General features: G+C 38.9%; 1 protein-coding gene across 1 annotated transcript in view; it reads left to right on the top strand.

Moving 5' to 3' along the window:
* PARP8 (poly(ADP-ribose) polymerase family member 8) overlaps positions 1 to 27,500 on the top strand; it is a 1,481,732-nt gene that overhangs the window by 613,895 nt on the left and 840,337 nt on the right. Inside the window, exons 5-6 of the mRNA XM_044077685.1 lie at positions 17,194 to 17,264; positions 18,359 to 18,436. Of these exons, the coding sequence (XP_043933620.1) occupies positions 17,194 to 17,264; positions 18,359 to 18,436 (149 nt within the window). The remainder of the gene's footprint in view (positions 1 to 17,193; positions 17,265 to 18,358; positions 18,437 to 27,500) is intronic.

Here is a 27,500-nt window from a genome sequence, read left to right as displayed (position 1 = left end):
GTATTGTCTTTGGGGTGAACTAATTACTACTCTGAAAAAATGGAAGAATGCAATTGTTTTATGACTTCCAGCACCTGCCAGAGATCTGAGAAAAAGCCCTTGTATGTGTATTTTTATGGGTAGTTGCTAAATATTGCTAGCTGCCAGCAATGGGGAGGTTTGCATGGGAACTAGAAGTCAGATGACCAGAAATGATGTCACTCTGCAAGTTAACCCAGCAGCAATATTTTAGATATTATTCTGAGAAGTCTCTTAGTGAGACAGAGCATTCTGTATTCTGTCTTGGGTCTGACAACAATGAGAAGGACCATTCACCACATCATCTGCCTGGCTCTACTAAGTAAGTTATTAGGGAATAGTATAATTCTCTTGGATTCAGTCAGGGATATAGAGAAACTTAGTTTAGATAGTGGTTTTCTTTATTTGTCTGAGCCAGTCCTTCAATGTTTTTTTAAATATTTCCTGTGATTTTGAACTCTGATGTCACTGTGAATATATACTTAGTATTGTTTTGTTCTTTTATTATTTATAGCCACGGTGGTGCAGCGGTAGCATTGTCGCCTCCAAGCAAGAGGTTCTCCCGTTCGATTCAGGGCTGGAGCGCCTTCTGTGTGGAGTCTGCATGTCCTCCACATGGTCGAGTGGCATTCGAAAGACATGCGTGAATGGGCATGCCTTCGTTGAAGGTTGGGCATCCAGCTGGCACCTCGGCACCATAAAAATCTACTGCCAGTCATTAGCGGACCGGAGTTCTGCTGTGGCGACCCCTAACTGGGAAAAGCCAAAAGAAGAACAACATTAAATATATTTAAACCTTTAATTCTGTCTGATGGGTGGCCATGATGGTGCAGCGGTTAGTGTTGCCGCCTTACAGCAAAAGGTTCTCTGGTTCAATTCTTGGCTGGGGTGCCTTCTGTGTGGAGTCTGCATGTCCTCCCTGTGGTCGCATGGGTTTCCTCCGGTTTCCTCCCACATCCCAAAGACAATGCTGTAGCTGGATTGGACACCCTAAATTGGCCCTAGGTGTTAGTGTGTGCGTGTGTGCTCCTTCCGTGGAAGGTTGGGCACCGGGCTGGCTACTCGACACCGTATAAACTCCACTGCCAATCATGAGCGGACAGGTGATCCACTGTGGTGACCCCTAACCGGGAAAAGCTGAAAGAAGAAGAAGAATTCTGTCTGATCTTTGTAGAGATATTTAAGTTTTGAGAGTACTTGCATATTTATTTCGTGTCACTGTATGGGCCACTCCTAATAGCTTTGTTCTTGGTCAAACTACTCTTTGTATTAATTAATATTAATGTCACTCAGTATATTGGGTACCCTTGGAAGAGCCTTAAAGTAGCTGGCAGGAGTGTCTGATGGCAGTCATAACTACCTTATGGTCTGGACAGAAGGAGGCATAGCTAGAAACCCTGTGCCAGCCTTTCCCAGGTGTGTGTGTGTGTGTGTGTGTGTGTGTGTGTGTGTGTGTGTGTTTGTCAGCTACTTGGGCAGGGACATGAAGCACTGGTTGACCAGAGAGGGTGCTGGAGGCCTTGGCTTGGACACTCAGCTGAGATCTCAACTTTGTAGCTATGCCAGTTGGGAGTCTTATTGGGGATCTGGATAAAGAGGGAGAAACCAGCCCGGGATGGACTGTGGTCTCTGCATGCTCTTAAGGGAAATTGCACTTGATGCAGAGAGCTGCATCTGGAAATACTGGGTCTATATCTGTTATCCTTTAAGTGAACATCTCCCACAGGTGCTACTGGTGAGGATTGAAGCTCCTTGATTACTGGCCACAGGTGGGATATCCTCAGACACAGTGAGGGTGGGGTCAAATTGGAGCTAAATTTATCAGCCAGAAGTTTTATGGCTTTGTGTATGAAGCACCATTTGTAATTAATATGATACATTGATGTGTATTACCTTTCAGGTTATGGACAGGTTTGAAGAAAGCTTTGTGATTATCCTTGAGAAGGGAGACTAATTTTATCTAAAAACAAAGTACGAGAGCACTAATTGGTGAAGTCCAGGCCAGGAAACAAGAAAAATAACAAAACCAAAAAAAAAGTGGCTCAGGACACCAGAAAGTGATTTACTGATACACATCAGTAAATCACTTTCTGGTATCTGAGCTGTTTTTTTGCTTAGACTAATTTTACTTCAGATGTGGCTTTGGTAAACTTGATTAGCCCCCCAGAGTTATTTGTTTAGGTTGTTGAATGGCTGTTTTCTTTGATGAGTGTGGTATCTCATCCCGCTCAATGATGCTGTTACTAAATTCATCCACGTTTTCCGTGATGTCCTAAACTCTATTGCCCAAACTCGCAAAATCAGAATGAAATCTCATTTTGCACCATGGCTCTCCAAAACTACTCATGCTTTGATGCATGAAAGAGATGCTCTGTGGAAAAAATGGCAAACCACTAAAACTCCCACCTTTCTCCTAGGTTATAAGCAGCTCAGAAATCATGTAAAAACACTCAGAAATCATGTAAAAAACATATTATTTTGAATAAACACCAATATTTCACTAAATTTCAAAGCTCTCACCCAAATGACCTCCAAAACATTCTGGAGTATTATCAACTCCCTGGTGCATACTGGTTCTCCTACCATCCCTAATCCTTTCCCCTATCACTTTCCCTCTGAAACTGCAGACTTATTCAACAAACACTTCATAGACAGTATCTCTAAACAAATACACTCTAGTAACTCTGCTCATCCCAACTCTTCTGTGTCACCCTCACTTCCCCCTAACCCTCTATGCTCCTCTGTCTCTCAGCCTTTTACCTTGCAACCTGTTTCTACTAAATATATCAAATCCCTGATTCTTAAACTAAAATCATGCTCTCCCTCCACTGATAAACTCCCACCTCAGTTTCTGAAAATTGCTGCGGACTCTCTTGCATACCCTGTATCTATCTTAATCAACCACTCCATTCAGGAATTTACCATGCCGGAAATATGAAATCCTTCTATAGCACTCCTCTGCACAAAGGTGGCAACTCTGTTGAACCCTTTTAACTATAGACCAATCACTATTCTCTCACTAGTCTCTAAGATCCTTGAAAAATGTATACATATTCAACTACTGTCCTATCTCATTCACAAAAATCTCCTCACCCCCTCGCAACATGGTTTCTGCCCTAAAACACAGTACCTTGGCTGCCTTACTGTCCTTTACTCAAAAGGTTGCAGAAGCTAGGGACAACAACCTCCTCATCTCCTGTCTATTCCTTGATCTCTCTAAAGCCTTTGACACTGTGTCTCCACCCATCCTTCTTAACAAACTCTCAGACCTAAACCTCTCTCCTTCTACTCTTGGCTGGTTCAAATCCTACCTTACTGGCAGAAAATAAGCTGATAGATGGCAGCAGGCTTTCTCACCCTCCTTGCTGTTTAAACAGGAGTGCCCCAAGGCTCCATACTTGGACCACTCCTTTTCAAAATTTTTACCAACAACCTACATTCATCCTGCAGTCTATAATTTGTAATACAATATGCAGATGACTCTACTCTCTTATTTATCTCCAATACTATCTCTGAACTACACACACGAATGCAGAATTCCTTTACCTCTTTTTTAGAAATGGCTCAGAAACAATCAGCTCACCCTTAACCCTAAGAAAACTCAACTCCTTCTCTTCCTACCTCAGACACTCTCTCATCTTAAATCCAATTTTTCTCTTTCCTCCCTAGATGGCACCAGTATATCCCCTGCCTCACACACCAAATGCCTTGGGGTAATAATTGATGACCGACTAAAATTTGACTTCATACAACAGGCCATCAAAAAACCCCACCAAAAACTTAGACTACTTTATAGGAACAAAAAAATTCTCACTACTGCCACTAAATGCACTCTTGCGCAGGCATTTCTCGTACATAGTCTTCTATACATTTCCCCAATCCTTACCAATATCCACACTACCTCAGTGCAGAAACTGGAACAAGCATACAACAAAATTGCAAGATTTATTCCAAACCAACCACTCTCTTCACATCACTCTCGCTCACTAAACAAACTTCAGTGACTGGAATTTCCACACCTTCTCCTACAATTGCAACTCCACCACTACCTTTTTCTGTACTCAACAACCCCTCTGCCTGCCCTGCTCTCACCTCCCATGTTACAGCCTCTCCAGAGTGCTGATCAGTTTCTAAACTCAAAAGGAATATTGGCAAACTACTTTACAAACACTCCCTCACTAAAATGGAACAAACTCCCTCTCCATATTAGATCCAATCTTTCCTTTCCTTATTTTAAAAAGGAGCTTAAATCCCACCTACTAAACTTGAAATTATGCCATTGCCTTGACCACACATAGTCTTAGTCTGACCTACTGTATAACCTGTTGCATCTCCTAACTTTCTTTCTCTGTTAGTAACTTCTGCTTACGCTAACCTCCTAAACCCTCAGCTCTACTACTATAGCCCCCTCCTTTCTCTCCCCCTCCCATTCTCCACAATATTTATCCCCCCCACTTCCTATCAATGTCTATACATTATCCTTCTTTTGAACAACAAATATCTTTTTGTTTTTACTCTCACATGTAGTAAATTTTAGACCACTGCTATCAATGCAACCCTTAATGTTCATAATTGTTTTTCTTTTGTTTTTCTCTTTATAATTAATTTTATACTTGCACTGTTATTTTAATAGGTTTTGTCCTGTATGTTTAGCTTTGCTTATGTTTGCTGGGGCTCTTTCCTCTTGGGTCTCCACCGAAAATGAGTTGCTTACTATCAATGCAATACAAATAGCTAATAACCTTTTCTTTTTACACTTATTTTGTATTGTGATTGTTATTTAATATTTGTATAGTGTCACTTTATCTTTACTTATGTTTGCTGGGGCTTTTCCCCTTGGGTCTCCACTGAAAATAGGTTTGTTTGCAAACTCAGTTGGACTAACCCAGTTAAAAAATGTCAAATTAAATAAGTAAATAAATAAATAAATGTTTTTGCCATGACTCTCTTCCATTTGTTGTCCAACCAATTATTGCTGGGATTCCATGAGGTCAGCGGGCTTTTTGAGTTGATCTTGTGCATAATCCAGGTAAGTCCAGGAGTCTCTTTGCTGCTGTTAATATGATTATACACGTTTTCTGTGAATAATTCTGCATAGGCTGAGGTATTCTCAGAGTTTGTGGGGCTTGACACCTTGTCAGTGTCACTTTGTAGTAGGACGTTTGCCCTAAAGTAATTCTTAAAAGTCCATGGACTAGCCTGTGACCCTGATTTTACCTTTACTTCAAACTGCCTATAGTCTGACTTGACCATTAAGAGCATTACAATAGGAGGGTGCAACATTCCGATGTGTTTGTGAGGACCTGTTCAAGGATGTTTGGATCCATATTGAGTGCAGTGTCTCTAGTACACTTAAGTATATATTATGGTTTTCATGGGTCATAGAGGGGGACTTATAGCTTGCAATGATATGAAAGGGACTTTGTCTAAGGTAATTTGGACATGGAGAAGCTCAAGCTCTTCATACTGATGGACCACCCTTGAGGTTTGTTTGCTTTTAATGTAAAGAGATACACTTCCACCTTTTGTCCATTCTTGTGCAATAGTTGGTCTAAAAGTATGGAAAGCATTACAGCACTGTACTGCTGGGGTACTGTTCATGGCTTTAAACCATATCTCAGTAACTGCACAGATGTCTACATCCACTAGGATGAGAAGAGATTGCCGGGAGTGGAATTTTCGTGTTTAGACTGCTGACATTGAGCAGTACCCATTCAGATTTCCCTGGGCTGGTTTAGCTATGTTGGTAAGTTTATCAGGTTGGCAATACCTAAAAAAGGCAGTATAGGAATAAGCAAGGTTATAGTCAATATTTACAATCCTGGAGGAGACAGGTAGAGATCATCCCTGGCTAAGTAGCATGATCTGTTGACCATAACCTCCCAGGCTGACAAATATGGCATCTCTTCAAATGATACAATGCTCCAAGCCAGTTGTAAAAAGTCAATTATTTTTTGCTCATATTGTGGCATCATCCTTGGAGAAGGTAGAATGCTGCCTGGTGCTAAGTTCATACCAGCTTGGGACACATAGTCCAAGAGCCCCGCCATGTCTATCTTCTTCTAGTTAAGGTATGTCTCAGGTCATTTACACCAACATGGGCTATGACTGGGTCATACTGGTACTTGTGGTTCAGTGGCTTAAGTGCATGTGTGATCTAATGGACCCTGCCCCCTGACAGACAGCTGACTGTAACTCTCTCCTTACATAGCCGGGTGAGTGAGACATCTGTATGTCTCACAATGGAGTCTTCTATGACCAAAATATTGGGTTACATGGTGGTGTGCCTTGTGGGATTAGAAGCTGAGACACCGTGGAATGTGGCTGTATGTGTTGTTTTGTGTTATGATTTTGTCGAATGCTCCTGAGGTTGTTGCAGATACTTTTTCTTTGTGCAATGTATGGGAGGTCTTCATGGTTTAGGGAGTCTATATTTTACAGCCTCTGCATATGTGGGTCTTTGTGAGGTGGGTGCAGTATGCGTGTATTAGTGATAACCTGTTTGATATTATAAGTGCTTGTTTGGGAGAGCCTTGCCTCCAGTGACAGTATGTAACTACATCCCACACACTATATCAGTTGTCAGTATATATGAGAGAATTGCTGCTTTGCCTCAGGTTGCCTACATCCACTAGGCTGGCTGCAGACAGAGCAGAGAAATGCAGTCCATGACTATGGATTCCTATTTCATGTCCTACAAGGTGATGGTGCAAGAGGGGGTTTACAGCTGGCTAACTTGGTTGTTCTAAGAGTAATTACTTAAATTAGAACTAATGAAGGCAAAACTCATGAGGGGGGGGGAGTTGCCCCTCAGTGCTCAAATGAGTCACTTTTTACACAACTAAGTACAGTGGAATTTTCAGGGGTAGTTTTATGTAGAAATTTTAAATAATATGTGCCTGAGTGTGTGTATATATATATATATATATATATATATATATATATATATATATATATATATATATATAAGGCATTGTTAACCACCATTGCATAATGAGAAATGTTACACAAATGAGCCAAATTTAAAGAGGCAGAGGAAACTGACTAAACAAAATAATAGCCATCTGACCGATCAAACAGTCACTTAAAAGTCTTCCTGTGTGATTCCCAGCTCAAGCAGATCAGGCTACCTTCTACTGCCACTAAAAATGCAGTCCTAGGCCTTCTTAATGTAATACCATTGTACAGTTAACCTAAAGTGAATTTCAACAGGACTTTTTATATTATTGCATTTGGTTTTCTAAACTACTGTAGTGGTTTGCCTATCATTCTTGCATGCCAAATTACTTTCTGTTGTGGCTTAATATTTTTGTATGTGGCACCTTTTCATTATCATATCCAGTTGCAATCCCTTCACTAGCCAATGAGTTATGCAAGCGAGTAGCCACTTTCCCTTCAGTTTAGCATAAAACTGTACATTTTTTCTTTAGCTTTTGCTATGCCCTGTATCCTTTGTCACTTTTCTGAAATGCAGATAAGTTCTGCTAGTGGCCCAGAGTACCTTCACTGAGAATTATTAGAAGTGCAAACAAGAATAGTGAAACAATATATCAGCAGCAATAAAATGATCCCATAAAAGTGAGGATTTTTAATAGAAAATATACTGAATTAAATATTCGCCCTTACTGGATAAAGTGAAAGCAGGGGTAAATATAGAAAATTACTGTGGTGGTGGTGCTGCGGTAGCGTTGTCGCCTCACAGTAAGACGTTGTCCTGTTCAATTCTCAGCTAGAGCGTCTTCTGTGTGGAGACATGCGTGAATGGGCGTACCTTCATTGAAGGTTGTGCATCAGGGCCTGCAACTCGGCACGTAAAAATCTACTGCCAATCATTAGCGGACCAGAGTTCCACTGTGGCGACCCCTAACCGGGAAAAGCCGAAAGACACAACAAGTGTGACACCGAATGAAATGAAAACAAAAAATAAGACAACAATTAGTGACTGAGTTGCACAACCCAACTGTGCACCATAGCTCAGTTCTTCTGCACTGAAATCATTACTGCAGTATTTCTTCCCCAGCACATCCTAGTGGCACGCCCTTTAATGACTACAGTTTCATGGTGATGCACTACTGACATTGTCAGCATAATAGAGCATTCTCTGTCTGTCTCTCCATCCCACTCTCCAATCCCTCCTCATCCTGACAGCACTTACTTCTCCCTGCTGTACTTCATTTGTTCTTCTGCCATCTAACCTATCATCCTGTCACTATATCCCAAATCAGTCTATAATAACTCTAAACAGAATTTAGCTAGATCCCTGCTTTGTTAGACAGAGTTCTACTATGTTGCTATAATGTTTTCTGCATAAACTCTCACTAAGTTAAAGGAAGTTTACTGTGGATCAGTCCTCTACCCCAGACAACAAGTGATAAATAAATAAACACATAAATGAATGAATGAACAAATAAATAAATAATAAATAAATAAATGTGGAGGCGATGTACATAAAAAGTGTAAATTTAAATGCATGTGAGCTTAATGAAATGCATTTCATTTTCCATGTTTATTATTGCACATTTCTTCAAGCAGAGGTGTAGAGGAAAACTGCTTCTGAAGTAGAGTAGAGCAGGTATGGACACCAAAGAAGTTGCTATGAAGAAAAATGAGGAAAAAAAGGCTACATTAATGCCTTCTTTTGCAATAGCTTCCAAATTTGACTGCTTTTAATATTGGCTAGTACTGGGTAACCCACGAATAAATGAAAAATTTGCACTGATTCTTGCCAAGTCATCAATTGTGTCAAATGTGTGCCTTGTCTACAACATACTACTTTGTATGCAGTCAGATTGTTCCATTTGCCATTGTAAATGAGGGAAACTACTGGAAACAGACCTGGATGATATAGGATGATGGAGCTATGTCATCAGGCAGTGCCATTGCTACAGCTGCATGAAGAGGTATTAATACAGTTTTTCAAACAGACTGTGTGATTGTTTGAAATTACAGCCCATAAAAGTATGTAGTGAAAGTATACAATAGTAAACTTTGGTGGTCAGTTTCTACTTGTAGCCCGTTAGTATAACTATATGACTGAAGATAGGTATATAGAAGTAAAAAGAGAGAGAAGCCCTCCTGCACCATCCTTACTCGTGTGCTGACCTTAACTCAGCCACTGATCCTATCCCCAACCCTTAACTCTACTTTATAAAAAACATTTCCCTACAAATACCAATATACAACATACTCACAAGCGAACACCTCACATTATCAGATATGAATTCCTGTCTGACTATAGAATCACCAGAATGTCGAAATCAAACATTTGAGCTGGTAATATCAGTGGCCATAAAAAAAAAAATAAATACGTTTTTTTTTTTTTTTTTTTTACAGGGGATCAAGCCCCTCTGTACTTCCAACATGGGGAACTGTACCACCCCACATCCCCTGCTAATTAAATATGCCACTGCAGAGAGCCTACCGCAGAGGGAAAAAGCCCAATTTCCCAATCCTCTGCTGTTCCTTGATCTTTGCTACCTCATTTCCTGTTCATTTCTTCTGATTGTTGTTCTAGCTGTCATTATTACAACCTCAATTTACAACTGTTTATCATTCTGGCCATTTAATAGTTGGACGAGTATCCAACCATATAAACTCACACACACGTACACACAGGCACACAAATATCACCAAATCTTTCCCCTTACCTTGCCTTACTTTAACCCTAGCTCAAAAACACTAGAACACTCAACCCTACATCAATGCTAAAATGTTTAGTATAACCACATTTTTGGCATTTTAAACACCACTTACCTGCACACAAGCAACCCTTACACAACCTATGAAGTGTTAATGTCCTCAGTGTCGAACTTTCCAACATTTGACATTACAGTCTTTTGACAAAACATATGCATCTGGTCAACAAGTTGAAAACGGCAGTTTTGACAAATGTACATTTGCCCACATTGGAGATTTTCTCTCAGGGCCTTCACTGAAAATGGGCTTCTACCTCGTCGGACTTTCCCGGTAATCAAATGTCAGTAAATAAATAAATATATATATAAATATAGATAACCAGCTATCTCTACATCTATCTATATAGATAGATATATCTGTCTCTTTCTCTCTATAGCTATCTATAGATAGATATAAATATAGAATTAGATATACCTCTATACACACACACACACACACACACACACGCACACGCACACACACACACACACACACACACACACACACACACACACACACACACACACACACAAACACACACATTTTCGTTTAATGTAGCTGACTGAAGTGGTGTATCAGTTAGCATTGCTGCCTTGCATCACCTGCTCTCCAGTTTCTTTTCTGACTGGAATGTCTTCACTAAGAGTTTACATGTTTCCCTGTGGTTACATGCTTTTTTGGCTGAGTAACATGGCATAGGTGAATTGTGGTCATCCAAATTGCCTGTAGGTGTATTTGCTTATGTTAGTGACTTTGTGTATCAATTCTTTGTCAGACTGGCATCCTATATAGAGTTAACCTCTGTGCCTTCCACATACTGAGTACCAGGCTGGGCTTCAGCTCCCAAACAGAACTGAACAGGATAAAGTAATTACTGGAGAATGAATGAATGAATGAATTAATGAGCAAATGAGCGTATGAAAATGGTAGTAATATACTCGTAATCTGCAGGTGTCAAGACCAGTAATGTCAGTAAAGCACAAATATAATTTGCTGCATCATTGTAAAAACTCATTGGCTGTTAATGCTGAGTTCTTCAGGTATTTTGTATTGCTCCTTTGCTCCTGATCTATCCCAATATATTGCTTTAAAAGTGCATAGTCTTTGTTATTCTCACCTACCCTGATATGTCTCTTCCCTGGGTGAATAGCTAGGTAAAACTAGAAGTAAGTATATCTTCTGAGACCAAACACTACAAAAATAGGGAGGTTATTCTTATAAGGAAACTTTATTTTTCTTTGTGTGGGCAGTAGGTTAAATGTGATTTAAACATTTCCTGTAAGGGGATCCACATTTCATATTTACTGTCTATCTTGACTTCCCCCTTTCCCCATCTTTTCAAGTCTGTTAACCAGCATGTCATATCCTTAACTAAGGTTTTTTAAGATACTCCTTTTTACCAGAGGAAAGGTTGGAATTGAGTACCAGTTTGTTGCCAGTATAGGACATAGTGGAAATGGGAGCAAAGTTACCTCTAAGGTGAGAGAAAAGAAATGCATTAGTCTGGGTACCTTATAGAGCTTATCTGCTTTTTGGGCAATGATGGCTAGGTATTTGGATAACTACAGGTAGTATGCAGTCATAGGTGGTAGTATTCAACTACTCTTACCCTTTGTTTCGGATGTTATTTGGGATATTTTCTATGCCCCTTAATGCATATGGACAACAGACTCAGTTTAAGCTCCAAAGTATAGCTATACAGTTCAATTATACTGTACTGACAAGATCAGAAAAAGGCCAAAAATGGTATGTTTGCTGCTAATGGATTTTAGCTTTCTTGGATTGAATGCACCCATAAAGACTTAAAGTAAAGCATCATGGGCATTCAAAAGCTATGTAGCTGAAACACTATGTCCTTAAAGGGTAATTTGCATATATCCCATGGGCCTCCACTACAAGAAGTAAGAGATAATATGAAATACAAATGCATTTAACAAAAGCATTTTGTAGTACCATTATATATTTAATAAGACTTCAAAGATGGAACTTTCCTGGACAGTTATGTCTGTGTTTCATTGGTACATGAAAAAGAAAAACAAAGTTAAAATTGTAAGCAGGTAAAACGGATATTAGAAAAAGTAAGGAATATTCTCTTCTTTTTGCTAACATTTTCATCTGTCGTCTCTACATGTTTTTGATCATGTTCTTCACAAGAGCACAACTTTTTCAACTGGTTTGGCTATTGCTTTGGTCTTTCAACTGGGAATTGATATTTAGCATATAAGATGTATTTGTCTTCATTATCATTTTATTTGTTGTTGAGTTTGGTTTGATGTCAATCACTGGGGACTTCTGAGACATGCCTTAAACCTATGGGAATTCAACAGCAATTTTAGTTAATTAGTCAGCTGACTGTCTCACCAGTGGAAACATTCTGAATGCTGCACTTAGACATCAAATGACAAAGCAGCTGTACAGATGGAGTGCATGCTAATTCTTTAACTGTTGGAAACAGTTTTTCCTTCTTGTCAATGAAAGTATGTCCAACAGTGGTTTGTTTACTGCTAATCTGGTACAGAGTCTAAAGCTTAAATTACAACAAAAAAGGGAAATGTAAATAAAAACAACCAACTGGCCGTAAACTTCTCAGAAGTTTAAAATTTAATGAACCACAATAAAAATCTCTACTGCCTCGACTCAGAAGCCTTCAAGGAGTAAAAAAACATACAAAAAGACCCCATCTTATATATGTTACAACACTAAAGCGCATGATCAATTATAGAATTATACAATTACGCAATTAATTAAATAAGATACCTCTAACTATACTCTTCGTTTAAGCCCAAATGCATTAAAGTGAATACTTCAAAATTAAAAGAGATTCTTTATGCAGCAGTTTGTGTTTAAGTGTTACATTTTCTCCATACTTATGTACCACTTGTTCAAGAATTGTACCTTGTAAACCAGATGGATTCCTTTGATGATATAATCTAAAATGTAATGTAATGGGGCTCTCAAGTTTAAATTTCTTGATGTCCTTAATATGCTCTTGAAGTTTTGTTTAAAGGCTGCTTGCTCTCACCCACATAAAAAAGATTATAGGGACATCTAAGAACTTAAAAATGCCCTCTGTGTTACAAATGCATCTATTTACAGAATTAAATGGCACACCATTAATCCTAGGAAAGATTTTTTTTATAAATTGACAACTCATACAACCACCACAAGAAAATGTACCAAATAAGGAGGGATCCCTGTACATCAAAACAACAGGTGACTGAAAACTGTTATGTACAAGTATGTCTTCTAAACTCCTAACCCGCTTATATGAAATAAGGGCAAATTTACAAAGTTTAGTCGAGAAGTCACAGAACTGATCATGTGCTTTACTCTTGTAACATACAGGAGATGTTATTTTTGTATGTTTTGTACTCCTTGAATGCTTCTGAGCTGAGGCGCTAGAGGTTTTTATTGTGGTTCATTAAGTTTTATACTTTTGAGAAGTTAATGGTTAGTTGGTTATTGTTATATGTATTTGCCTTTTTTGTTGTTGTGGTCTGCAGCTTAAATTGCCTGGTGTCTTATGACTAAAATTGAGCCTTGTTTCTCGTACCTTGGGAATTGACTTTCAGTTTTTAAATGTGTACTGTTTTAATCTGCTTTGTCTGCATATCATTTTGTTTGTATTGTATGATTTATTGTATTACTTTGGGTTCAAAGTTCAATGTAGAAGAAATTTAAACTCAGGGCTCCTAGGGGCCATTTTTGAGTTTGCTAACAGTTAGACCAGAAATATAAACAAAAGTTTTATACCATTTATTCCTCAACTTGAACATTTTGACATTACCAACTTCCCTTATGCATTTGCTGTTTGCCTGATGGTCCACACCTTATGTTTGGCAGGTGTTGTTATAGACTCACACCTCATTTAGGATGCAATTGGTCTTCACTTAAATTATCAAGGTGTCCAGGAGGTATCTATGCTCTTGGGTAGGAGCCAGTCATTAATAGTTTGGGACTCTTATGTTGGGTCTCACTTCAGTCCCCAGGGTGTTCTCTTAATGCATGTTTTGTAGCATTGGACTGCAGTTTCCAGATAATAAAGAATGTTCCCTATCTGGATGAATGGTTTCTTGCTGCACCCTTTTAGTGTGCTGACCTATAAGTAGGACACTATTTTAATCTTTGGGAGTAACAATGAATACTGTAGTCATAGCTCAAGCCATCTTACTTCAGGTTCATAGTTTGGACACAGTTGCATGGAAGCCTGGATCCTTCCTCTTCAGAGAGTCATTCACCAAATTGTTCAGTCGAAATATGTCACAATCTTTTTCATTTTAAAGCATTAAGGTTGATGTCAGCAACCATTTCCATGATCTGGCAGGTATAGCCAGTAGTATATTTTAGGCTTTCCTTGTCAGGTCATACCAAACCTTCTATGCTGCATTGCATGTGCTAGCTGCACTGATACCAACCCCATGATGTCCCTAGTCCTAAATTTCAGCACATAATCCACAACAGATTCCTTTCGAAAATCACATTCAACCTACCATCATCATCATCAATCCCCTTTTTTCCCATCGTCTACATGGGGTTGGAGTGTTGTGACAACTGTTGCCATCAGGCTTGATTCAGTGTTACTCCCCTACCTTTTTCAGCAGTCAAGACTGACTGTCACATGTCTTCTGTCACAGAATCCACCCATCTCTTTGGTGAATGCACTTATTTCCTCTTGCATCTTCCTGTCTCTCCCAAGTCTTCTTCACTAGATTGTCTTTTGCCTTTCTGCAGATTCAACCTATTACTCATTGCTAATTACGTCTAGGGGTCCCCCTCACCTTATGACTATTAAGAAGCTCCAGTGTCAGTATAGCTGTGGATTCCGTGTGGCATCCCCTTGTATGCAGACTAAGGAAGAAGGCTGACACTTGTCAAACTCCTTCTTAAGCTAGTCCTTGAAAGCCGTTACCATGGTGTTAGAACTAGAGTTAATCCTCACCACCTAGCCATTCATTTTTGAATTGTAAGCGGTACCTTTGAACTGCTCTTACCACACAAAACTTCCATAAAATGTCTGTAGGCTTGGCACAGCATTAACCCTCTGTCAGTGAGTATCTCACTGGAAAAATTTTGTAGTAGAGCATGTACTACCTTTGTTGTCTAGGCAGAGGACAAGGCCACTGCCTCAGCCAACATCAGCATAATTCTGGACAATATCAAATGACTTAAAAAATCACTTTGTATGAAAGCTCACTCTATATTTGTATTTTATTAAAGTTTGATATGTACGCCTTTGTGTTTTCTTTTGAGTCACATTTTGATGCCTTTGATATAATCAAGACAACTGGTATTACATAACTTACTTGTAACATTGTAACATGCAACAGTTTATGGGGGGGATGGTTAGTAAATCTCACTAACTGACCTTAGTTTGATGATTATACAAAAGCTGAAATTCCCAAATAAAACCATCAAAGTCATAACAGTCTTCATTCTGGGGAAAGTAATTTAGATTCATCTAGTTCAGGGTGTCAGATGCAGCATATTCCATAAACATATCTGTATTGAGCTGTAGAACTTTAGAATCTAGATGGTATGCACTTTTATGATACAACACTGACTGCAGGTTAACATTTGTAAGAAAAATATATTATTGAGTAGTGTGAAAGAATCATTTTATTACATTTAGGATGACATCACAGAGAAAATGCCCACTGAGTGCTAAACTGATTTCAGTGGCATAAAATGCCAGTTTATTAAAAGTTCAGCTACAACCAAAAGTCTTTCCAGGTCTGTGTCCTTAGCAGCTTATATTCTTGCATTGTTACTGAACTGGATAATACATAAAAAGGTCCAACAGACCAGTGAGTCTACTCAGTTATCAAATGTACAACTGAAACACTTTTTCTATCCATAGCTTTATATATATATATATATATATATATATATATATATATATATATGTGTGTATATATATATATATATATATATATATGTATATACATATATATAAATATATCTATATGGGAGCGCTACAGAATCCTAAAAACCCAAAATCCTGAAGACCAGAATCCTGAGACCAAATTCCTGAAAGTTCAAAATCCTGAAAACACACAGGATACCAACACTTACTATGTTCCAGCACAAGTACATAGAGAAACAAATAAAACACAAACCATATTACTCTTCTCCAAGTATAAGCAGGGGGGCAAGCCCCCCTGCACCCCCATGTGGAGGGCTGTGCCCCCCACACCTCCTGCTACTTAAATATATCAACTATGAGATTGCACTTAGTGTACTGAAGTGCAGTCTCGGAGTTGTTATAATTAAGTAGCAGGGGGTGTTGGGGGCACAGCTTCCCACATGGGGGGTGCAGGAGGGCTTGCCCCCCCTGCATATAATTGAAGGGTAATATATTTCTGTATGTACTTGTGCTGGAATATAGTAAGTGTTGGTATCCTGTGTGTTTTCAGGATTTTGAGTATTCAAGATTTTGAGTTTTCAGGATTTTGGTCTCAGGATTTTGGTCTTCAGCATTTTGGGCTTTCAGGATTCTGTAGCTCTTCCATATATATATATATATATATATATATATATATATATATATATATATATACACATATGCACATATACACACACGCACACATGCACATATACATGCATGCAGTATGACAGATGCAATTCTATATGAAATAGAAGAGATTTGCATTATTTCAGGTAAGTGAAAATTTTACATTGGATGCATGTTGTGCAATATTTGTGTATGTTTGTGTCTGTCTGTCTATCTGTCTGTCTAACTCTTGGCGAATGCTTTATGTATAAAAATACACTGTAACTTAACCTGTTAGTGTTAGTTTGTTTAGTAAATCTATACAAGAAAGCAGACAGATTACATACCTCTCAGCTCTCAAGATTTTTGCAGAATATCCAGCACCTCGGCGTTCGTGAAAATCTACTGCCAATCATTAGCGGACCGGAGTTCCGCTGTGGCGATCCCTAACCAGCAAAAAGCCGAAAGACAAACAACAACATCCAGATTTTGGCATCATATTTTTGGTCTGTTCCTCATAAAATTTGTGGTTTTCTGACAAATCACTGAGTACTTAAGTCATTAAATAATGGCATAAATTTTGGGTTTCAGACTTCATATCCTTCAGAAAATGCATGCCAACACAAATCATGTTATTTTAGCAACTTTCCAAGTTTATAAGAGCAATATTTAAAATCTGTCAATATTTTTGGGCCTTTGTCTCCCCATTTTTCAGGCTTTATCCATATTTCTTATGCTAAGAGTTTGAAAGGTATGGATGCATGTTCAGTAAAATCTTATTTTAAGAAACTGATCTTCATTAATTTTTTTTCTCACAAATGCCTCATTTCCACTCTTCAACACTGAAGGTTTATCAATGCTCCAATTTTCTCACTGTTTTAGGTAACAAAGGCAGACCACTGAAAATAATCAGCAGTTTGCAATATTTGCGTTGAATCAGACTACAATACTGTATGCAGATATCGCTAATGTGAATTTTAGTTTAAATTGTATTTTCTTTCTATTTTTAGACTTAAACAGGAACATTGATGTCACCAGTTGCTTATCTGTCAAAGCAAAATTTCAGAATGAGAGAAACCAGGTTGGACATTATAAAGTATATATTTTTGCAAACTTTACTTCTAAATCATGTTCTTTTTGCATAAATTAATTAATATCTAATAAATTTCAGATGTCAGTATGTATATTATTGCTGAACAGGTATCTGTCTAGGCTTATGTAGACACATCCTGTACCCAGTCACTCAGCCAAACCTGTTGCATATCCAAAATCTCTTTATGGCAAGGAGTGGAAATCAAAATGGAGTGAAAAGTATTCTGGGGCTGGTACTCTGATGATATATTCCTGAAAATGTGCTTATCAAAGCATGAAGAATATGTTTTTCAGCACTTCCAGTTACATATATGTCTCAGTGACACAGAGTAACAGACAAAGAAGATGCTTATGAATTAACATAAGTAACACTTTTGCAAAGGGGAAGTGACCCTGGCTACCATAAGGAAATGAGACTAGTACCAATATTCCTTATTTTGCTGCCTCTGAGGATTGCATTTTAGTGGTTATTGAAGGCTTAGTCACTGAATTCCTGTATTTGTCTAATCTATGCACACAACCGTACTCACCCACCCACACATACTTACCTATCTAAACATGTGCACACACACACACACACACACACACACACACACACACACACACACACACACACACACACACACACACGCACACACACACATGCACACACACACAGACACACACACACACGCACACATCAATCATACTCACACATGCGGGTGTAACTGCACACACCCACATACTGTTGTATCTGCACACACACACACACACACACACACACACACACACACACACACACACACACATCAGATGTGTGTGTGTGTGTGTGTGTGTGTGTGTGTGTGTGTGTGTGTGTGTGTGACTGTATATATATATAGATATATATATAGATATATATATATATATATATATATATATATATATCTGTGTGTGTGTATGCATGTATATTGTATGTGCTATGTATGTGAAGAATGCAATTCAGCTCTTGCTTTATCTTACACAATGCTGTAAATAAAACAGCAATTAGACGTACAATAAATGTTTGTCTTGTAAAAATTGATTATGTACTATGGCTTTGAAAATCAAATGTATCTGTTGTAGGTATCCAGACATGATAGCACAATGGATGAGGATTCAGAAGGAGACAATGATTGTGAGGAGTTTTATTATGGAGGACAGGTGAGTGAAACAGTGCATACATAGGGTTGCCACCTTTTCAGATGCCCAAAGTGGGATTTTTTTTGTAGAAATATGAGATTTTGCAGGACAAATCATACCCCCAGCCAATGCAAAGGACAGAACTTCACTTTTTTGCCAAAATAAAAGCTTATTTTGTAGCATTTGAGTTGCTTATGCTATTTCATGTAATATTTATGTGTTTCAGATACAAAATAACTGTTTTATGCAACTATTACAGAAAACTTAAGACATGTATTTTGTCTTAAACTCTCAGGACATTTGACATTTTTTTTCCGCAGGACACAACTGCTCAAAGTGGGACTGTCCCTCGCAAAGAGGGACAGGTGGTAACCTTAGCATACATACCATGTGATATCTTTGATTTGGTCTCAAAATCTCATTTAATAGAGCATTGCTATTTATTTCATGTTTACTTTTTATTTCAAAAAGCATTTAAAGTGGAAATTTAAGATGGTGAAATTATAGTTACCTGTTTTATTAATCCACAAAAAATACAACTTCAAAAATAAAACTGATTCAGTTGCAAAATATGTTACTCAAAAGTAGTACTCAGCCTTCATTGCAATTTAGAGGTTTTTTTTTCTTTTTTTTTTGAGGCAGGAGAGAGAATAAAAGGGAAGATTGCATGAAGAATCTTAGATAAGACATCTGTACTGTTCCTTTCTGAAATTATTTTCTTTAGACAAATTTAGCTGAGGTGAGCTTTATTCCTCAAGATCATGAAAATCCTGACTATTCATCCCAGTATGTCTTAGTTTAAGAGCTTGGTAAGGTTCTGTATGATATCACTAGGGCAAGCTTTGTTGTTACCTCTCCAACCAGTTGCAAGTGTGTCAGCTTCTAGTCCACTGTCTGCCATAGTGGGAAAACCCTAGAGATGTTCGTTAACATTGTCATAATATATCATTGCAGTGGTGTGGGTAAAGTATAACTTACATTCCTACTAGCTAGTCTATAACTGCATTATTTTAATGTAGTGGCACTGAAACATGAATATATTCCAGAAGAAAATATAGAATAGTACTGTGTCATGTTGGTCTCTCTGTACATTGCAAGATTACTGTTACCTGAGTGTCGGGTGACCATGACAAAAGACACTGAGAACCAGAACACTGATAGCTGTTTTCCATTGAAAATCACAGCAAGTGTGGCTTCTTTATGTGCAACTGCAGTGATTCCTTTCTTTGGTGAAATTCCTTCCTTATGTTTGTGTGACTGTGGAGCTGGCATATCTGCAAGTTTAGGGGATTTCCCCTTATATCAGGAATGGGGAATGTTGTGTCATCACAAAAAAATGCTTACTGAATAATATTTCACTCTTGCATACTTAGGGCATTAGTTTTGGCTTTGTAGATTATTGGGTTTTAGGTGCTCAGCTTTTAGTACTGGAATCATGTGTGAACTGTTATGACTGATATATAGTATATAAACACCTAATCAGCCTACCAACTCCAAATGCATCTCCACCTAATCATATCTAATAACACTCCTACCGAACATCAGCTGTCTCCACAATCCCCAACCTGAGTATGTGCTGAGATTCTGCTCATATCTCTTTCCCCCATATTGACCATTGTTTCACTCTTCCTTTATCCCTACTCACTCACAAATCTTCTAATCCATCTCTGTCATAACTCTTTTATTCTGCATTAACACGCATGCCCTACCGATTTCTCATATTTTGCTGCCTTAATAGCACATATCATAAGTACCTGTACAAATGCAATACATTTGCACTACATCTTCAGTACCACTACTTTAAAACTACAGTTTGAAGGTTTTGTTACAAATATTTTAAATCCTAGCATGTTTACACTGCTGCTGTCCTGCACTACTTTGTCTTGTTTGTATACAATCACTTTGCACAAGACTGCCTGTTGTATTTTAGTAATCGTTTCACTTTGTAACTACATTTTGTACAATGAATGTATGGTGTATTGTATATGTTTTTCCTTTAAGTGGAGCTCTTCTCCCCATAAATTGTATTGTCAAATTTTCTTTTCTGTGAAGCTTTTCTCTCTGGGTCTCTGCTGAAAAGGGGCTATTAAGCTCAGACACACACTTGCAGTGACAAATGCAAATAAATAAAATTATCTTTTATTGATTTATTTTGATTTTTTTTTTCTAATAGGAAAAAATCACTTCTAGGATAGGAGGATGATTTACATGGAATGTGTTGTTATGGAGGTTGTATATATATGTGTGTGTGTGTGTGTGTGTGTGCACACATTATGTGAAATTATACATAATTTTTACACTAAATTGAAAAATTAAAAGTATGATGCAATTTAAAAACAAACTCTTATGGTGAAATACTTCCATAAATAAACCATACAACAAAAGGAAGAAAGTGCTGTGATCTTGTAAGTGGTCATATACTCTCCCGCTTAAGAGGGTCTCAACATGGTAGTAAAGAACTTAAAAGGAAAAGTCCACCTTCTCCAACAGCTTAATTCAGTTCTTCGGTTACATCACTCCCTACAATATGGTTTCAGTACTCTGTAGGTACCACAAACCTGCTTGTACTTTATAAAACTTTTATTTCCTTGACTTGGAATCAAAGGAAGGCAAGGCCCACCCTCATTTTCTTTAAGTTTAACTTCTCACATATCTTGAGAAATTTGTCTCTGCCTTCATGACATACAACATACACAGAAAAATCTGTAGTTTACCCTCGCAGATACTGCTGACAATCTTATATGTGTAATTAGTTCTGCTGATGTCAGGAGCTCAGCAGGTGCTATAAACAAGACATAGAGGTGTGAATCTGTTTTCCACTGCCTTTATTGCAGAGAGGAAGAAAACTTACACAATGATTCACAGCTGCTTCCAATATAGCCATGCTTTTCATAGCAAATAAAACAATTAGATCAGTCAATCAAAGGCAGTTATCACCTCTTCTCACACATTTACATAAGAAGCATCACAGTATTGAAATGCTAAGCTGTAAACTTTAAATGCAGGTTATTTATATTACTTTATATATGTGTATCTATATATATATATATATATATATATATATATATATGTATGTATATATATATATATATATATATATATATATATATATAAAATGATGACTTAAATGAAGTATCAAATATGTCTATGATATTTACAAAAAAGCCAGAAAATATGCTTTCTTGCAATTCTTGTAAAGTATCAGCACATTTATCATTTCCATGCCCCCCATAATAGGTCAGAACTACCCAAATTGGGACTTCTCTACAGGAAGTGAGACAGGTAGCAACCATATCAACTAGATGTACTTATACTGTTTATAGGAAGGTATTTTATGTTTTCTTATGGCATCCTTCATGAGGAGGATACATATCTGGTGCACAGATCCATTGGAAAAGACATCTTCCACTGACTTTGAGTCAGTCTTTAGACTGGTGGAGCGCATGAGCATTTCTTAGTCTACAAGGGAAATGTAACCACTGATGACAGCCATAACATATAACTGCGTTTACTTTAGTATACATCTGTGATGCACCCTTTTATTAAAATGTTAGACAAGGGAAATCAAAAGTATTTTAACTATCATCCTGTCTGTGTGTGTGTCTCTCTCTCTCTCTCTATATATATATATAGATATGTATATATAAAATCCATATGTTTAGCAGAAACATATGTGCGTGCATATAATGGAGAAATTGTGTGTGTGTGTGTGTGTGTGTGTGTATGCGCACGCGCGTGTGTATGTGTGTGTGGGGGGGTGTGGATATACAACTAGGTCACCTCTCAATCTGCAGTTAAGCAACCTTTTCATGTAACAAAAAAACTCTTTAAAGTATCTGTATTGCACACTCCAACCACCAAAACTGTCTATTAAGTAAGCAATAATGCCCATCTGTACCCCTGTAAAGGAGTTAATTACACATTAACACATGCCCTTGAGGGCATTATTGCACTTAGAGAATGGGCTGGCTGTAGAATTGTAGTGTTTTACTTATTTTTTTAAGTACTATATTATTATTTTTTTGTATACTTCTGATGTAAAATAGTTCCTCCAGCTAATGTTTCAAACTTTCTGCAGTATATGCTAATGGTGTTGGAGGAAGCATTTTACATCAAAAATATATAAGAAAAATAATATAGTAATTAAAAAAAGAAATAAGTAAATAAAACACAATTTTACAGACAGTCCATTGTATCTCTCATATACAGTTCTGATTTCATACACGTATTCACTCACACAAGATAGCTTTCACTCTCTCTGTTTGTCTAACAAACACACACACACACAAGATTGCTCTCACTCTTATGTCTTTCACTCACACGAGTCACTCCTGCTTTCATACATGCATTCATTCACACAAGACCGCTGTCTCTCTCTCTTGATCTCTCTCACACACACAGTCTCCTCTGCTTTCATACATGCATTCACTCACACACCCAGACAGGAACATAAACACACACGCACACATACATACACACACCTACACTTATTTCTGTGTTTTTTTGGGTTTTTTTTACACTCACTAAACAGGAAAAGCACTGCTTAGCAAGTTCATAGGTTCATAGGTAAATGCTAGGCTATCTGCCCTGGGGCATTTATAAGCCTAGCCCGAGTGTATTTGGCTTTTGCCTCCCAATTAGATTAGCCTACTGTGCCTCTGTATAGTAGGTCACAGAAGGTAGCCCTTTAAGATTAGTTTACCGTGCCTCTGTCGAGCAGGGACACAGAAGAGATCCCAGGAGTGAATTTGCGATTTCCCATCCACGCGTCCAGATTTCGCTTGAAGAGGGTCAGCGAGGGGCTATGTCTAACATGAATTGGTATTTTATTCCAGAGTGAGGGGAGCCTCTGGGAAATGAATCTGTCCCTCCAGCATGTCCTATTTATTTTTGTGCTGAGGTTTAAGTTCCTGGAGCATGTAGCTCTAAGGGATTTGGATTTTTTGAGGTGGAGCATGTCCATTAATTCTGGGTTAGACATGGCTTTGCACGTCAGGCATAGATCACCTGTGAGTAGGCAGTAAGCAACTGAGTAGAGCTGGAGTTTCTTTAGTCTAGCTGCATAGGACATCTGTTTGTAGCCCATGATCCTCTTGGTGAGGTACTTTTGGTGTCTCTCCAGTTGCTGCAGGTGTCGGGTAAGGTACATCCCAAAAGGGGCATTGTATTCAGTTATGGGCCTGATGAGTGATGAGTAGAGGGGCACAATGACCTCTCTTGATCTAGATGCACTTATGATAAGATGGGCTATATAGAAGGTCTTTCTAACCACTTTGGCAACATGATTATCAAAGGAGAGATTACTATCTACGTTGGTCCCCAAATCTCGAATTACTTCTTCCGTACTTAATGGATTACCACCTATGTGGTCATTTGTGGGCACTTTGTTTTTCCCAAAGGGGATGACTATGCACTTTTTAGCATTTAGCTTGAGGCCGTGGTTCTGGCACCAAGCATCCATCTCCGTGAGACCCTTTTCGAGGATGCTTGTGTCAGCTGTAGAGTCAATTATGGCTCCCAGTTTGCAGTCATCTGCGAACTTTGTCAGCCGTGTTAGCCTGAACCTCAGAGAAGTATATACCGAATAAGAGAGGTCCCAGAACTGAGCCTTGTGGGACGCCACTTGTAACTGCTTGGGATTTGGACGTGGCACCTGCAATTCTGACCATGTGGATTCTATCCCTGAGCCAGTTTGCAACCCATCGTGTGATATAGGGGTTGATATTTAAGCTGGTAAGCTTATTTATGATGCCCGAGTGGGGTATTGTGTCGAAGGCTTTTGCGAGGTCCAGGTAGGCTGTGTGGACTACCTTGCCCTCATCTGTGGCTTTGGTAACTGTTTCAAAGAAATCAACTAGGTTTAAGAGGCAAGATCTGCCCTTAACAAAGCCGAATTGGGTAGGGTCCAGTGTCTGGAGGCTCCCAATGTCTTTGATTATGAGTTCCGACTAGTCTTATGGGGCGATAGTTCCCGGGGTCCGTTGTCACGCCACCTTTGTGGAGTGGGACCACTGTAGCTGTACGCCATTCTTTGGGTACATATCCTGTAGTAAGGCTAAGTTTGAACAGTGACTTAATGTGAGGGTTCAGTTCTTCTTGGAGCTCATGTAAGACACAGCCTGGGACACCGTCCAGTCCCATAGATGCTGTGTTTTTTGCTTTGGAGACGGCAGCTTTCACCTGTGCATCTGTGATGTCAGGGAGGTTACATTCAGGTGGGATAGACATTTGCTCCTTTGAGGGGGAAGAGGGGGAGAAGTTAGCACTGAATCTGTCTGCCAGGATGTTGGCTATGTCTGTAGGTTCGGTATATTTTGTACTGTTATGCAACAATTCAGAGCATATCTGGGAGTTTCCACCCATATTCCTGACATAACTAAAGAAGGCCTTGTGATTATCTTTAGTGTCTAGGACAATTTTTCTTTCGAAACTGGCCTTTGATGATTTTATGAGGGATCGTAGTTTCTTGCTAATACTGATCAGAGATGCCTTCCCTTTTTGGGATTTTGCTCTGTCATGTAGTAGCTTCCTCCTTCTGTTGTATAGCTTACTTATGGCCGGGGTCCACCAAACAGGTCTCCTGTTTTTGGAGGAGTGAGTCTTGGTTTTATTTGGGATAGCACGATCCATGCATTCCTGCAGGTGCTCATAGAATGCAATTGTAAAGGATTCTGTGGATTGGGCTGTATTATCCTCCGGCCCGGGGGCTTTGAAGGATTCTACCTCAGTCTTGAGAAGTGTGAAGTTAGCTTTTGAGAAATTCTTTACCGTGATTTCCTTGGCTGGGGGTGGGGACGGGATATGGATATCCAGGGAAATTAGTTTATGGTCTGATCTTACCAATGAGGGGTTTACCTCTGGTGTGAAACATAGAGTCCCCATGTTGGTGATGACCAGGTTCAATATGTTGTTCCCTCTTGTGGGAGTGGTGACCAGTTGTTCCATCGTGTTAGAGTTTATAAATTCAAGGAACCATTGGGCGAGGGTGTTTGGGCTTGAGTAGTTTTCCCAGTCAATGTTTGGGTAGTTGAAGTCACCCAATAACATAGTGTTTGGAGAGACCTTCATATTCTCCACTGTTCTCAGGAATTGCAAGTGGGGTTCCTGTGAAAGGGAGGGTGATCTGTAGCAGGCTACAAACTGAAAGGAAGTTTTGCCTGTTGTTAGTTGCACATGGATGGCTTCTGATGCTTCGTGTAGTGCCACTAACCTGGAGGTGTAGGTATCTTTGATGAGTATAGATACTCCCCCTCCTTTTGTGCTTCGGTCCGAGTTTTGGGGCCGAAAAGCATGGTATGAGTTATAACCTGGTAGTGCTGGGGTGCTCTCAGGAGCCCTGAACCAGGTTTCTGTTACTGCACAGACATCGATTTTCTCCATACTTTCTCCATACTAAGGAGAGCCTCGAGTGTGTGCATCTTGAGGTTTAGACTTCTGGCATTGAGTAGCTTTACCTTTAGTTTTTTTATCCTTGGGTTGTCTATGGAGGTGGGTTTGTCCTTTGAGCCTTGCCTAAAAAAGACACTATGGGGGTGGCAAGAGCCTTGGCCAGTATACGAAAGCCTAAGGGTGACCGGTGCAAGCCGTCCCTACCGAAGCAACGTGGCTTGTCGAGCATGTCACCCCAGGCTGACAGACACTGGATCCCCTTTGAATGACACCAATACTTTAGCCAATTGTTGAAACTGATCATTTTGTCTTTATACTGTGGTATCATTCTTGGTGAGGGTAAGATGCTACTCAAGGTCAGGGTCATACCAGCCTGGGCTACATGATCAGAGAGCTCCTCTATGTCTCATTTCATGTAGTCCAGGGAGGTACGTCTCAGGTCATTCACACCAGTATGGATAATGATGGAGTCATATTTGTACTTGCTTTGGGGTGACTTGAGTGCTTGCGTTATGTGGCGGATCCTGGCACCCGACAGGCAGCTTACAGTGACCTTCTCCTTGTTCAGTCTGGTGAGAGGGACGTCAGTGTGCCGGACAATAGAGTCCCCTATAACGAGTGTATTTGGTGTGTTGTTTAGCCTTAAGGGCTGTGACTGTGAGGCACACTGACTTTGTGAGATATGTGATTCGGGGGTATTGTTGAGGGGTGGCTGTTGCTTGGATATCTGCTTTGGAGGTCTTTGCTGCTTAGGCAGATTTTTATTTAGTGTAAAAGTAATGGAGGACATTAGTTTTTTAGCAGTCTGAGCTCCACAGCAACTTGATATGTTGCTGCCATGAAGCGATGGACTTTTTTTGTTTCACCAGGCATTACTTTTACATTAATACCCTTCTGGCGAAAGTTAATTCTCCAATCAGGGTGCTGATGTACAGTTTGTCCATTCTCTAATTTGACATAAAAGACTCACTTTAATGTGTGGGTATTGCATGGTGCACTTAATTTATTGTTTAAATCTTGAAACATCACTGTTATAACTACATAAATGATTTTGCTTTAATACATTTTTGCACATTCTCATAATAGCTTTGCATATGTACCATGCATCTCTTCTTCATGGGTATCCATTGAAAAGGGGGGTTAATTTCATTTCAGATTTTCTTGGTAAACAAATGTAAATAACTAAGTAAATAAACAATGGGAGTGGTGGGACTGAAGCTCCAGGCACATGTAGGAAAAGCCCTGCCATTTCTATTTCCACTTTAGGCTGAAATCATATCCTATTGAAACACTAAATAGGCCAGTTATAATTTTCATCTCCATATACAGTAGACACATTATCCAGCACTGAGTACAGTGAGGCAGAGTATAGCTAAACTACTAAGCAAAGAGAGAATGAAACACTAACACAAGGAAACCAATCACTCAATATTTTCGTTAATCATTTTATTAACCTTAGGGTCCTTGATTGTGGCATTCATGCGTTACTTATGTAAATATAGTAAGTGGTGCTGTGTATGGAAAACAACTGACATATGAACTGAATGGGACGACTGAAATGACAACACAAATATCAGACAAGATGTGGCTAAAGTGTATGAAAAGACAGTCAAGGTGATGCATCAGTTCCTGTGCAACACTGGGCAAAACAAAAGGAGAAAATATAATGACAAAGTACAGTACAATGCTTCTTAAA

The sequence above is a fragment of the Protopterus annectens genome, chromosome 1.part1 (genome assembly GCF_019279795.1).
Source record: "Protopterus annectens isolate FY-2018-M chromosome 1.part1, PAN1.0, whole genome shotgun sequence".
NCBI lineage: Eukaryota > Metazoa > Chordata > Ceratodontiformes > Protopteridae > Protopterus > Protopterus annectens.
Note: the sequence above shows the minus strand (reverse complement) of the source record. Positions and strands in the feature narration are given on the sequence as shown.